Source organism: Corylus avellana, chromosome ca1 (assembly GCF_901000735.1).
Source record: "Corylus avellana chromosome ca1, CavTom2PMs-1.0".
Taxonomy (NCBI): domain Eukaryota; kingdom Viridiplantae; phylum Streptophyta; class Magnoliopsida; order Fagales; family Betulaceae; genus Corylus; species Corylus avellana.
Genome location: NC_081541.1, coordinates 35,686,239 through 35,700,903, shown reverse-complemented (window position 1 = coordinate 35,700,903; position 14,665 = coordinate 35,686,239). Strand labels below are relative to the sequence as shown.

Genomic DNA, 14,665 nt, shown 5'->3' with positions numbered 1-14,665 from the left:
ACTACCGGAAAAGATTTGATCAGGACCGAGCCTGCCAACACCAAATACATTGACAAGTTTGTTCACTTCCTTGAGAACCACAACACCAAGGGAAAAGATCAAGTGTCCTTCCTTTTCAGAAAATTAAGTTATGTAATAAGGCATCATTAATTTCAACTTGTACACAGTAGATAGTTAAATATTGAAATGGAGAGAAAAAGCTATTTGTCATATTATCTGGGGGGTGACAGAATCACGAATATTGGAGAATAGACCGTAGAGGGAGTACTGCCGAAGATTTTCCACCTCATACCATGAATTAAGTGCATCAAGATTCTTATCTGTACCAGAAAATGTCAATTGTATGCTTAAATTGCAATCCTTTGACCCACCATTGCTTGTGCAATTAGAGGTTGCCACTGCACAGTTCTGATTGTTGAGGCAAGTCGAGTCCTGGGAGCAAGCATTACACCCAAAGTTCTTCCAGTATAGATTTTGAAGACTACCTTCCTGGAATTCTAGGACCTGTATGCAAAAAATAATTAAAGATAACAATTCAATGCTACCTACTCCAAGAGAGAGAGAGAGAGAGAGAGAGAGAGGAAAACAGACAATGGCAGAACTTTTTTAATTTTTTAGTTTTGTCCCCATTTTTCCTCCTAATATTCTAGTTCTGCCCCTATGACTTCATCCATGGAGATTATATGATGCAGGGATGAGTAGTGATGTTTGCCAAATATTATATATTTGGACCCCTTAATTTACTTTTATTAATCCTTTAGCTGTGTTATTATCTGATGTTCTGGGTTAATTTTGTGTCTTTAATGTTTTGTAGGTTGTTATGGGAAAACTGCGAGATTTATGTGAAAGTTGCACACTTTGGAGAAGCTGCCAACGGACCTATCGAGCGTAGGATACTACACTCAAGTGCACCTGCACTCGAGCCCAGCACCCCACGATCGAGCACAGACATGCTCAGTCCAAAGCCCATTGCGTGTGCATGCTTGCGCTGCAAAAAGGAATTGATGCTTGAGTGCGCTCGAGCGCACCAAGTGTGCGATCGAGCGCACTTGTCCGATCTGACATCGATTTTTATTCTAATTCAACTTGTAAACCATAGTTTTAGGGTTTTCTAACTTTTGAATCTCAACTTTGTGATTCCATATTTGTAAGTACTCAATTTTTTATTATGAATTCAATTAATCTTGTTTTGTCTTTCAATATCATGAGAGGCTAAACCTTCAACTAAGGTTGAAGATGAAGCCTCACTTATGATTAACACTTTGTTCCATGTATATAGTATTTCCTAATTTAATGATTTAATTGCCCTATTGTTTTACTTCTAATCAATTGCATTGAATAAAGTACCATTGATATTGAGTTTACCAGAGTGAAACTAGTTATGGTGTTAGTTGAGTCAGCAACCAAAATTGGGAGAGATCTTGCTGCATATTTCTGTCCAGCAAATGCTACCATATACCCACCAAACTGAACCTGGTAAATTCATGAAATCACATTATCAAATTGTTAGTTTAATTAGTTCTAACAAAAAATGCCCACAAAAGTCTCGAATTCAAGCAAGCAAGGGAAATGAAGTACATACCGGATTGAAGGTGCTGCTATTAATGGTGAGGAAAGAGATCTCGTCGACCTTGGGCCTAAACAGAGCAAGTTGAGCATTTTTACTTGAGAGGGAGAGACGCTGATCGCAAGGAGAAAGTTGAGTCTGATTGAAAAAGAAGGATTCCTTGGTTGAAAATGCAAGACCAAAGGTAAAACCATCTAATTTTTGAACTTTTGCATCAGAACAGGGGCTGAAAACATCGTTTTTATCAGCTCCATCTGCCACAAACATCATCACCACCACCACCATTACAGCCATCATCATCTGCGTTACCATGGTGATGGGTATCCCACCTTCACCTATCTTCATGTTTTTCAACCCAGCAGCAGCTTCACCGAAAATTCACTTATATTTTTGCTGGCAATTCTGAGCAATGAATACAACTTTTCAGGTGATGAAAACAAGGCAAAATGGAGAAACTGGCCAGCTAAGAAATCCAAACAAGAGAAACACATGAACCCAGAAAGAATCATAAGATTTGCACCGACATTAGCTAATTGATATATTAAATGATCCCAAATGGTCAACATAATTGATATTAAACCATGCAATCCAATGGGATATTAAAAAAAAAAAAAACAATAGCATTATTAGTATAATCCAAAGCAGGCTACAAAATCCATAGAGGAATCCAAATTGCAGAATTTAAAATATATATATATATATACAAGACGTACAAGAGAATTGAATCAACCTTTCTTCAACGCTCGAAAGGTTTTCTTGTGACCAGCTTCTATGTGAATTTGACCGATAGTTCAGGGATAAAAAGGCAAACAAGTAAGAAATTTTCGAAAATTCCAGACGAAGAATTGATGTTTTTCCAATCTCTGTAGTAATATTTTAAGGTTAATATAAAATATTCGGCTGCTTTTGTTTTTGTGTCCTAGGAACCTTTCAAGGGAGCTTATAACTATCCCAAGACGCGCGAAACGCTTGGATCTTGTCCCATGAACGGTTATGGGAGTTGGTGTTTCGTAAAGGACACGATTTTAATTTTTAACTTTTATTATAATCATGTCCTCTATTACGACAAACCAATGCGGGTCGTAATACAAAAAACGCTGGCGTGAGTGGCATGTCAGCCAATTTTTTATTTTTTTTTAAAAATTAAAAATATTAAAAAAAAAAAAAAAATTTGTTAGCGTGCCGTTCTATTTAGCATCACCCAATCGATACACTCATAAAATAAAAAGGTCAACACATTATGATTTATGAGTGAATGGGGTTGACATTAAGTAGATAGATTATTTGAATTTACAACAATTATGCTACTCTAATTTTATTGAAAGTCAGACAACCGAAGAGAATGGGGTTGTGGGACCCACCTCCCCCAAGTAGGTGTGCCTACACCATAGGTTACCTTGGGCAAGTGGTCCTCGTATTCTCTCCTCGAATCAGGATTCCCTATAATTTATTTAAAATTGTAGATTCTCAAATTAAGTAATTTTGACCCTTTTTAGGCATTAAATCGTTTGAAAAATGCTACCTATTGAAAATGTGGCATGTTATGGAGGCAACTAAAAAGAATTTTCTTCCCAAAAAACTTCATCTTCACTTTTGTAGAGACAATTTTTCTTAATAAAATAAAAATACAATTTTTTGCTCGAAGCTTTTTAACAATGTAATTTTAAATTAACATCTCTTTTAAAAACGACCAAAATAGCGTAATTCGAGAATTTACTTTTTCTTTAAAATTGTAGTGAATCCAAATCCTCTTCCCTCTACAAGTGAAATTCGAATAGCCTAATTGTATAAGAGATCCTTCTCCGCTAAGTTCCACATTAATTTTTTATTAAATGAGATGGGAAGTCAAATGATGCCCACAAATAAAAATGAGGCAAAAAACGGTTGGTCAACGTGCGAAGTATCAAGCATTGAGATTTGAGAGGTAGAAATATGTGGTAAAGTTCAACGGGGCGAGGGTGAAGGATTTGTCCCGTGGACGAGGTTCCGTACCACATCATGGATGAATAGTACTGAGTCACCCGCAGGAATCTGGACAAGGTTGGAGAGTCGGTCGGCTTATGTCGAAATCACTTAGGAACAAGTTTTATCTCAAGTATAAATTAATGTACGGGTTTAAGATGATGGTAGAAGATATTAATCTAACTCAAAACATCAATAGGTTTGATCCGATTATCAGTCATGTGAGTGAAGTTCGATGAACAAGATAAACCACTAATGCTTCTAAAACTCCCATCTGACCTCCTACGAACAAACATCTGGTAACAATCCTGCTTTTTGGGGAGGGAAACTCTGCCGGAGCTATATAATTCTTTAAGGCAAGTAGATGATGCTGAATTAAGTTTCTTGAGTATTCTAAAAGGCCTTATATAGATCGAGAAAAAATAAGTCCAATTCATCAATACTGTTATTTGATAATGTTAAAAACAGTGCTTGTTCAAGAGAGAATACAGTTCTGATCAACTTCAACCGAAAAAATTGAGAATCATGGAGCTACTGTGAGAAAACCTGGACGCAATACCTGATAGATTAGACTCTCTTACAGGTTAACTCAATTCTCGGTCTCCGGAAGATATGGACTCGAATTTCCTTTTTCGCCAAAAGCTCAAATATGCAGATATCACCAATCTTGAGCTTGTTATCACGTACAAAGACTGCCCATCCTTGAGAAAGCGCATAACTCTTCTCAGTGCTCACATATTTCACTTTCCAAGATCGACCTTCTGAATTCCGTAGGACAATTGTTGTCGTGCATTGAGGAAGGTGTTCCCTAGCAAAGAGAGCTGGTAGTCTCTGCATAAAATAATATCCCTTTTATAAATTAGCTTATATTGAGGTAAAGATCTATTGGTTCAAGCCCAAAATTGCAAACACTGACTAAAAGCAAATTTTTACACAAAAAAAAATATTCAGTTTTTCTTTTCTATTATTCATTGCATTCTATGCATCAACAAAGTTACGAAGACCGCAAATAATAATGGGTTGTAGTTATGATTGATACCTCCTGGATAAGTTGAATCAAGAATATATGCTACTTGCTTACAACAGTAATGCTAAGTAATAAGCGGATGTTGGCAACATGATGATTGTTGGCAGGCTAAGATAAATGCATCTCTTGATGTTCTACATGACTGGCACATCCTAATGAAACTAGCTGAGATTGTTATCTGATCATTTAAAAACTTCCAATAAGTTCAGAAACCAACAGAACTCTCATTTCCATTGGGTGCTTGTAACTTACCAAAGGGGAAAAGAAGAAGAGAGAAATGCAATTTGGTAGCATCAAGTCAGTCCATGATTGAAATCCATAAGGCAGGCAAGTTTATCCAATTCAAAAATGAGAGATGAAGCTTCAACTTACTAGTGTTAGTCACTGGACAGTACACCATACCAACAGTTAAGGAAAAGGGGTTAAAAAGAAAGGAATACTTACAAGTATGAACACCTTATCCACATTGTATTTTGCCATGCAGCTCTTGAAGTAAGGAAAATCAGAGGCAAAAGACTCGGCCATTTTCGAAACCTTAGATCTTTCTGTTTCAATTGTAAAGTAAGTGAATTAGAGCTATCGGGAGGTCGTTGAGGATTTTTCACAAACTGTTTGTATGCGAGGTCTCCTACCCGGAGTTTGAGAAGTTCAATTTAAATTCAATTCATTCCAATTTCACAACTCAATTAACAACAGCCGTATTTCCACAACAACAAGAACCCATCAGTGTTTGTGTCAAAGCAGTATTTGTGAATGCATACCTGGAGTGTCTTTGCTAGGCTTAGACTCATGGAGGAGATTTGAACGAAGAGAGGTTTTCCTTGGTCTACCTGCACCACTAGAGGAGGCAGTTTCATGGTTTGTCCTGATAAGAGAACCATAAACTCTCTCACACCCATCTTTTCCAAAAATGATCACGTCGAAACACAATTCTCCATTATACTTGAAAAGCAAGAACTCATTGCCCCCCAAGGAGTGATCTTCAAAGTAGTGCTTCCAACCATCTTGCAGATATATCCCATCAGCAGTCTTGCACAATTTAACACGCCACTCGTCACCGGTGGAACCTCTAAGAATTGCTTGTTCAGGCAATTCTTTCGGTAAATACTTCTCAAACTTCGGTGGGATTTGCTGCAAGTTATGAAAGAAACAGAGGAAGATCAAATTTACGCTTCAGTGAAACGAACAGATCTTCTTATTTTTCGTGGGTTTTTCTTTTTATAACAGAAATTGACTACACAAACATTTTATCTTTCCGCATAATACGCGCCAATTTCGAGTCAGATGATAAGAACCATTGCAGATTGGAATAAGATCAGATAAGTAGATGTCAAAGTAGCATAGCTAGATTGCTCAATCAGAAATGACTGTGAATGCCTTTCAACTGTAAAACAAGCAGAACAACTTTCCAAAAAAAGAAACAATAAGCAAAGAATTCATAGATCCAAGAGCAAAGGCATATAGAATCACCAGTTGCTCAGTGTTATGGCCTTTAAAGATGAGCTTGAAGAAGCAGGATCTATTGTCATGAGACTCACCCATCATCTTCTACTTCTAGGGTTTCAGCTTTGAAAACCTGAGCTTAATCTTTTTGGTTAGTTGAGAATGCAGTTTCAGATGAGGTTTGATTTATTTTCCTCCTAATTTATATATAAATATATTTTTAAAATTTCTACACAGGGTCAGGGTCTATTATTGAGCTTGGGCATTGCTTATTGGTGCCTTTCTTGGCCTCGGCTTCTTTTACCATAGCTCTGCCGTCCTCTTACAAGCACCAACAATAAGAAAATGAGAGACAAGGGATTGATTGATAGCTTTTCAGCAGCAAAAATTGTAGTCGTTATTTTGTTCACCAGTCGTCGGTTAATCACAGGAGATTTAGCCTAATAAGTACCACTCCCCTCCCCCAACAACAAAAAGAAAACACTGAAATACCTTAATCAGCAAGTAAATGTTGCATGTCATTGATGTCAATAATACCAATTGGGTGCCATGAGTGAGATTTTTAGCTCAAGGAAAGGATATGCTGAGCCTTGTTAGCCGTCTCATTGGCCTAACCCATTAAGAAAAAGAAAGGCAAACTAAGAACTGTGCAAGAGCAACTGTGAGCCACTTAAGGTTGTCAATGCGGTTACGGTTAGCGGTTAGTAAAACATTTAACCGCTCGTCATAACCGCTTTTTCAAAATTGGACGTTTTGGGCTTTTTCGAGTTTTTTGGACTTTCAAAAGATAAACATATAACCAATTTTCAGTTTTGAGCTTTTTTTTTGAGATCACTGTTGCATTTTTATCTCATTTGTTTTTTTGCATTTTTAGTGTCTTCTTGAGCCAAATTGCTATAAAAAGAACCCATATTAAAAAAATCAAAAATATTTGACCCCAAATTTACATTTACTTGTAAAAAAAATTCCTTAAATATAAATCGTAACCTATTAAAATTTAATATGATTAACTTGAATAAAGTATTTGAATTGTCATTGAATCATATGATTAAATATTGATCTTATACATTTATATTATTCATATGCATATAATTATAATTTATAATATATATAGACTTATAAGTTTACAACATACATTACAACTAAGTCTTTAAGTACTTAATTGTTATATTAGGATAATTGTCATTGGTAAAGATAATAATAAGTGTAATACCATGTCTTATATTAGGAAGATAAGTAGCTCACATAGAAAGCAAGTGCATTATAAGAAATGCTTATGTGTGTTAAATCCCACATTATTACTTATTAGATGAAATTGGTCTTTATAAGTGATTCTAGAAAAGCTTTAAATTAATTAGTCAATTTGGGGCGATAGTAGGTGGAGCATGTCACATATCATTCTTACAATTATATATTAATCTTTTTTTACAAATCTAATGAATCTACCACTGAATTTATAGACTGATATGGATCCCACATAAATTCAATGGTGAATTCACTCATTCATTATACGAAATTAAGTGAAAGAAGGTATATATGAAGAATAATTTTTATTATTTCTGGTGGAGATAACATTATGGGCTAAGAATTTTATCCTCATCATATACATTGTAGCACAAAGTTATTCTATTTCACATTGTTTTTTTTTTCATTTTTAATAAAAATAATTTATTTTTTCTAATGAAATATTCGTTTGGAAAAGAAAAGATTACGATATATTAATGGAAAGCTCTGTCCCAGCACATCCAAGCTAACATTAACATAGGCCATAATGGCCAACGTTCTTCGGATGCAAGCTATGAGTCTTTAATGAAGCACCCACTTCCATATAGAGTTCCATTCTCTTATTGTTGCAGTGATGCTTGTAAGAGGAAGGCAGAGCCGTATATAGTAAAAGAAGCCAAGGCGAAGCAAAACCCTAGTTTGAGAAAATAACCCCAAGGAGGCTACTTTTCGATCTCTCTCTGCAACTCCCATACACAGAACAGAACAGCCAAATTGTTCGATCGATCGGGACGTCGATCTTCGTCGTTATAGAAGACTTAAAGATCTTGCCTAGCTTTGAAACCATAGAAGATGATGGGTGAGTTTCATGACAATAGACCCAAGCACATCTTTGGAGGCGTCAACACTCAGCACTCTTGGATATATATCTTTTATGTTTATTGTTTCTTTTTTTTTGGAGAGTTGTTCTGTTTGATTCTGTTAGAACAGTTTTCTTTACGGTGAATACACTTTCTTTGGGGTCTTCAATACGTCGTCAAAAGAGTAAAAAGCGTCGTCAAGTGGGTCTCGGGAATCGGGGACACTCCAAGTCAGACAGTTTCTAAGAGAATGGGGAACCGGGGACACTCCAAGTCAAACAGCTCCAAGTCAAACAGCGGGGACACAGTTCAAGGAAAGTAGATGATGCTGAATTAAGTTTCTTGAGAGAATAAGTCCAATTCTTTAAGGCCTTATATAGATCGAGAAAAAATAAGTCCAATTCATCAATACTGTTATTTGATAATGTTAAAAACAGTGCTTGTTCAAGAGAGAATACAGTTCTGATTCAACTTCAACCGAAAAATTTGAGAATCATGGAGCTACTGTGAGAAAGCCTGGACGCAATACCTGATAGATTAGGCTCTCTTACAGGTTAACTCAATTCTCGGTCTCCGGAAGATATGGACTCGAATTTCCTTTTTCGCCAAAAGCTCAAATATGCAGATATCACCAATCTTGAGCTTGTTATCACGTACAAAGACTGCCCATCCTTGAGAAAGCGCATAACTCTTCTCAGTGCTCACATATTTCACTTTCCAAGATCGATCTTCTGAATTCCGTAGCACAATAGTTGTGGTGCATTGAGGAAGGTGTTCCCTAGCAAAGAGAGCTGGTAGCGTCTGCATAAAATAATATCCCTTCTATAAATTAGCTTATACAATCAAATATCGAGGGAAAGATCTATTGGTTCAAGCCCAAAATTGCAAACACCGACTAAAAGCAAATTTCTACAAAAAAAAAAAAAAAATCAGTTTTCCTTTTCTATTATTCATTGCATTCTATGCATCAACAAAGTTACGAAGACCGCAAATAATAATGGGTTGTAGTTATGATTGATACCTCCTGGATAAGTTGAATCAAGAATATATGCTACTTGCTTACAACAGTAATGCTAAGTAATAAGCGGATGTTGGCAACATGATGATTGTTGGCAGGCTAAGATAAATGCATCTCTTGATGTTCTACATGACTGGCACATCCTAATGAAACTAGCTGAGATTGTTATCTGATCATTTAAAAACTTCCAATAAGTTCAGAAACCAACAGAACTCTCATTTCCATTGGGTGCTTCTCAAGTCAGTCCATGATTGAAATCCATAAGGCAGGCAAGTTTATCCAATTCAAAAATGAGAGATGAAGCTTGAACTTACTAGTGTTAGTCACTGGACAGTACACCATACCAACAGTTAAGGAAAAGGGGTTAAAAAGAAAGGAATACTTACAAGTATGAACACCTTATCCACATTGTATTTTGCCATGCAGCTCTTGAAGTAAGGAAAATCAGAGGCAAAAGACTCGGCCATTTTCGAAACCTTAGATCTTTCTGTTTCAATTGTAAAGTAAGTGAATTAGAGCTATCGGGAGGTCATTGAGGATTTTTCACAAACTGTTAGTATGCGAGGTCTCCTACCCGGAGTTTGAGAAGTTAAATTTAAATTCAATTCATTCCCATTTCACAATTCAATTAACAACAGCCGTATTTCCACAACAACAAGAACCCATCAGTGTTTGTGTCAAATCAGTATTTGTGAATGCATACCTGGAGTGTCTTTGCTAGGCTTAGACTCATGGAGGAGATGTGAACGAAGAGAGGTTTTTCTTGGTCTACCTGCACCACTAGAGGAGGCAGTTTCATGGTTTGTCCTGATAAGAGAACCATAAACTCTCTCACACCCATCTTTTCCAAAAATGATCACGTCGAAACACAATTCTCCATTATACTTGAAAAGCAAGAACTCATTGCCCCCCAAGGAGTGATCTTCAAAGTAGTGCTTCCAACCATCTTGCAGATATATCCCATCAGCAGTCTTGCACAATTTAACACGCCACTCGTCACCGGTGGAACCTCTAAGAATTGCTTGTTCAGGCAATTCTTTCGGTAAATACTTCTCAAACTTCGGTGGGATTTGCTGCAAGTTATGAAAGAAACAGAGGAAGATCAAATTTACGCTTCAGTGAAACGAACAGATCTTCTTATTTTTCGTGGGTTTTTCTTTTTATAACAGAAATTGACCACACAAACATTTTATCTTTCCGCATAATACGCGCCAATTTCGAGCCAGATGATAAGAACCATTGCAGATTGGAATAAGATCAGATAAGTAGATGTCAAACTAGCATAGCTAGATTGCTCAATCAGAAATGACTGTGAATGCCTTTCAACTGTAAAACAAGCAGAACAACTTTCCAAAAAAAGAAACAATAAACAAAGAATTCATAGATCCAAGAGCAAAGGCATATAGAATCACCAGTTGCTCAGTGTTATGGCCTTTAAAGATGAGCTTGAAGAAGCAGGATCTATTGTCATGAGACTCACCCATCATCTTCTACTTCTAGGGTTTCAGCTTTGAAAACCTTAGCTTAATCTTTTTGGTTAGTTGAGAATGCAGTTTCAGATGAGGTTTGATTTATTTTCCTCCTAATTTATATATAAATATATTTCTAAAATTTCTACACAGGGTCAGGGTCTATTATTGAACTTGGGCATTGCTTATTGGTGCCTTTCTTGGCCTCGGCTTCTTTTACCATAGCTCTGCCGTCATCTTACAAGCACCAACAATAAGAAAATGAGAGACAAGGGATTGATTGATAGCTTTTCAGCAGCAAAAATTGTAGTCGTTATTTTGTTCACCAGTCGTCGGTTAATCACAGGAGATTTAGCCTAATAATTACCACTCCCCTCCCCCAACAACAAAAAGAAAACATTGAAATACCTTAATCAGCAAGTAAATGTTGCATGTCATTGATGTCAATAAAACCAATTGGGTGCCATGAGTGAGATTTTTAGCTCAATTACCCCGTAAAATGCCTGCTTATATAAACAAGGAAAGGATATGCTGAGCCTTGTTAGCCGTCTCATTGGCCTAACCCATTAAGGAAAGCAAGGCAAACTAAGAATTGTGCAAGAGCAACTATAAGCTAACTTGGGTTGTGAACGTGGTTACGGTTAGCGGTTAGTAAAACATGTAACCGTCCGCTATAACCGCTTTTTCAAAATTGGGTGTTTTGGGCTTTTTTTGGGCTTTCAAAAAATAAACATATAACCAATTTTTAATTTTCTGTTTTTGGTTTTTTTTTTTTTTTTTTTTTGATCACCGTAGCATTTTTATCTCATTTGTTTTTTTTGCATATTTAGTGTCTTCTTGAGCCAAATTGCTATAAAAAGAACCCATATTAAAAAAATCAAAAATATTTGACCCCAAATTTACATTTACTTGTAAAAAAAATTCCTTAAATATAAATCGTAACCTATTAAAATTTAATATGATTAACTTGAATAAAGTATTTGAATTGTCATTGAATCATATGATTAAATATTGATCTTATACATTTATATTATTCATATGCATATAATTATAATTTATAATATATATAAACTTATAAGTTTATAACATACATTACAACTAAGTCTCTAAGTACTTAATTGTTATATTAGGATAATTGTCATTGGTAAAGATAATAATAAGTGTAATACCATGTCTTATATTAGGAAGATAAGTAGCTCACATAGAAAGCAAGTGCATTATAAGAAATGCTTATGTGTGTTAAATCCCACATTATTACTTATTAGATGAAATTGGTCTTTATAAGTGATTCTAGAGAAGCTTTAAATTAATTAGTCAATTTGGGGCGATAGTAGGTGGAGCATGTCACATATCATTCTTACAACTATATATCAATCTCTTTTCGCAAATCTAATGAATCTACCACCGAATTTATAGACTTATATAGATCCCACATAAATTCAATGGTGAATTCACTCATTCATTATACGAAAATAAGTGAAAGAAGGTATATATGAAGAATAATTTTTATGATTTCTGGTGGAGATAACATTATGGGCTAAGAATTTTATCCTCGATCATCATATATACATTGTATCCTCGATCATCATATATACATTGTAGCACAAAGTTATTCTATTTCACTTCTTTCTTTTTTTCAATTTTAATAAAAATAATTTATTTTTTCTAATGAAATATTCGTTTGGAAAAGAAAAGATTACGATAAATTAATGGAAAGCTCTGTCCCAGCACATGCAAGCTAACATTAACATAGGCCATAATGGCCAACGTTCTTCGGATGAATCGGATGCAAGCTATGAGTCTTTAATGAAGCACCCACTTCCATATAGAGTTCCATTCTCTTATTGTTGCAGTGATGCTTGTAAGAGGAAGGCAGAGCCGTATATAGTAAAAGAAGCCAAGGCGAAGCAAAGCCCTAGTTTGAGAAAATAACCCCAAGGAGGCTACTTTTCGATCTCTCTCTGCAACTCCCATACACAGAACAGAACAGCCAAATTGTTCGATCGATCGGGACGTCGATCTTCGTCTTTATAGAAGACTTAAAGATCTTGCCTAGCTTTGAAACCATAGAAGATGATGGGTGAGTTTCATGACAATAGACCCAAGCACATCTATGGAGGCGTCAACACTCAGCACCTCTTGGATATATATCTTTTATGTTTATTGTTTTTTTTTTTTGGAGAGTTGTTCTGTTTGATTCTGTTAGAACAGTTTTCTTTACGGTGAATACACTTTCTTCGGGGTCTTCAATACGTCGTCAAAAGAGTAAAAAGCGTCGTCAAGGGGGTCCCGGGAATTGGGGACACTCCAAGTCAGACAGTTTCTAAGAGAATGAGGAACTGGGGACACTCCAAGTCAAACAACGGGGACACAGTTCAAGTTAGACAATTTCTAAGAGAATGAGACTAATTGAGCTCTAATTCGTAATTTCTGGGATGAGAGAGAATATTCAGAGGGTATCAAAAGATCTGAGAAGATGTTTTTGTACCTTGTGTAAGGGCCTATTTATAGGCTTGAGTAGTTGAAGTAAACATGAACTAGCTTTTCTTTTTTGAGTTGTTTTGAGAGTTCATAGTTGAGTTAAATTTGAACTAGTTCTCCTTCTTGTTGGAGTTGATTCGGGATTCTGAGGGCTTGAGTTAGAATTAAGCTCCTATTCCCTTGTAGACTTTGAGCAGGACTTCTTTATTCCAACATTATCGGGAAAACTACCTTTTGCCCTCAAGAATTACAACACATTGGCACTTTCTCCCATGAACTGCCAACTGTACTACTTTGCCCCCATGAACTACCATTTTGTGCCAAAAACCCACTTCTGTTAGTCAAAACCGTTAACTCAGATGGTCAAAGTGACAATGTGTTGTAGTTCATGAGGACAAAGTGACAATGCATTGTAGTTTATGGGGGCAAAGTGAAGGATTGACCATCTAAGTTAACGGTTTTGACTAACAGAAGTGGGTTTTTGGCACAAAATGGTAGTTCATGGGGGCAAAGTAGTACAGTTGGCAGTTCATGGAGGAAAAGTGCCAAAGCGTTATAATTCATGGGGACAAAATGTAGTTTCTCCTACATTATCCTAATTGGAATATATCTTCTTATTAATTAATAGCTCTTACTTATTAATTAATATTTTTGTGGGCCTATCTTTGACCATTGAACCCAGAATTTATTGGACTTATAGTGTGAATTTATTCCCAATAGATTCTATACATATCCCTCTTGTGTTTGTTTATCTGTTGGAGAATTGTTCTGTTTGGGTGATCAGGACTAGTGAATTTTATCCTCACACGCATAGGTCTAATGAAAATGAGGTCTCTCAAATCTCTGTTTGATTTTAACAAGAAATGAATGCATGAATCTCTTTCAGTTCTTTCTTGGTACTAATGATATCCAATATCCTTGCTGCGTATTTCTCCTGATTGTCCTCTCCTTGATCTGGTGTTCGATCTTCTAAGTTTTAGATACGATATTATTATATTGCACAAATAATAACCTGTGCCATTATTAAGAAAGAGAATAGTTAGTTTTAATTGGACAAAGTAAAGTCTACATAAAGAAAAAATCCAATTAAGTATGAACTTTAAAATGTTGTGTGCAAAATTTACACGGCAATATATAGTTTTTTTTTTTCTTGATAAACGGTAATATATAGTAGACAAACCTTTTAAACTTCAAATACTAAATATGGTTTAGATTTCAACATAAGTACACTACTAAAAATCTACTCACAGAGTGGACACTGATGATAGATCAATAGCGTCCACCTTCAAAGTGGACGCTGATGATATGTCATTAGTGTCCAATTAAGTGGACGCTAATGCTTCTGCAAAAAAAGGATGAGCTACCACCATTAGGCCGAAGTCACCCTAGACCGGTCGGATTGAGGTGGTCGAAGCCATCCACAGGCCCAACGAGAGTGATTCGGCCCCTCCAACCGCCAAATTAAAAAAAAATATATATATAGGTTGGCCCTTGAGGGTGGCCAAACCACTCACGTTGGGCCATGGGATGGCTTCGGCCACCCCAGATCGATTGGGTTGGCCTTTGGGAGTGGCTGGACCACCCTCATTGAGCCTGGGGTAGATTTGGCTACCC

General features: G+C 36.1%; 3 protein-coding genes across 5 annotated transcripts; all 3 read right to left on the bottom strand.

Moving 5' to 3' along the window:
* Positions 1–200: 200 nt before the first annotated feature.
* Positions 201–2,331, bottom strand: LOC132178653 (uncharacterized). Its single transcript, XM_059591136.1, has 4 exons — positions 2,298–2,331; positions 1,583–1,969; positions 1,366–1,473; positions 201–504 (listed from the first exon to the last, which is right to left on the bottom strand). The coding sequence occupies exons 2-4, from the start codon at positions 1,910–1,912 to the stop codon at positions 208–210; spliced, it is 735 nt and encodes a 244-aa protein (XP_059447119.1). The 5' UTR covers positions 1,913–1,969; positions 2,298–2,331; the 3' UTR covers positions 201–207.
* Positions 2,332–3,952: 1,621 nt separating this feature from the next.
* Positions 3,953–6,585, bottom strand: LOC132165393 (B3 domain-containing protein Os01g0723500-like). 2 transcript variants are annotated; one of them, XM_059575940.1, is made up of 4 exons: positions 6,492–6,585; positions 5,318–5,687; positions 5,001–5,101; positions 3,953–4,360 (listed from the first exon to the last, which is right to left on the bottom strand). In XM_059575940.1, exons 1-4 carry the CDS (start codon positions 6,519–6,521, stop codon positions 4,097–4,099), a joined length of 765 nt encoding a protein of 254 aa, XP_059431923.1. In that variant the 5' UTR covers positions 6,522–6,585; the 3' UTR covers positions 3,953–4,096. The 2 variants fall into 2 exon arrangements, with proteins under 2 accessions (XP_059431923.1, XP_059431916.1); XM_059575933.1 differs by lacking the exon at positions 6,492–6,585 and adding an exon at positions 6,027–6,352.
* A 1,890-nt stretch (positions 6,586–8,475) lies between these two features.
* Positions 8,476–11,024, bottom strand: LOC132165377 (B3 domain-containing protein Os01g0723500-like). Of its 2 annotated transcripts, none has more exons than XM_059575920.1 (4): positions 10,979–11,024; positions 9,805–10,174; positions 9,488–9,588; positions 8,476–8,884 (listed from the first exon to the last, which is right to left on the bottom strand). In XM_059575920.1, the coding sequence occupies exons 1-4, from the start codon at positions 11,006–11,008 to the stop codon at positions 8,621–8,623; spliced, it is 765 nt and encodes a 254-aa protein (XP_059431903.1). In that variant the 5' UTR covers positions 11,009–11,024; the 3' UTR covers positions 8,476–8,620. The 2 variants fall into 2 exon arrangements, with proteins under 2 accessions (XP_059431903.1, XP_059431897.1); XM_059575914.1 differs by lacking the exon at positions 10,979–11,024 and adding an exon at positions 10,514–10,817.
* Positions 11,025–14,665: the final 3,641 nt, after the last annotated feature.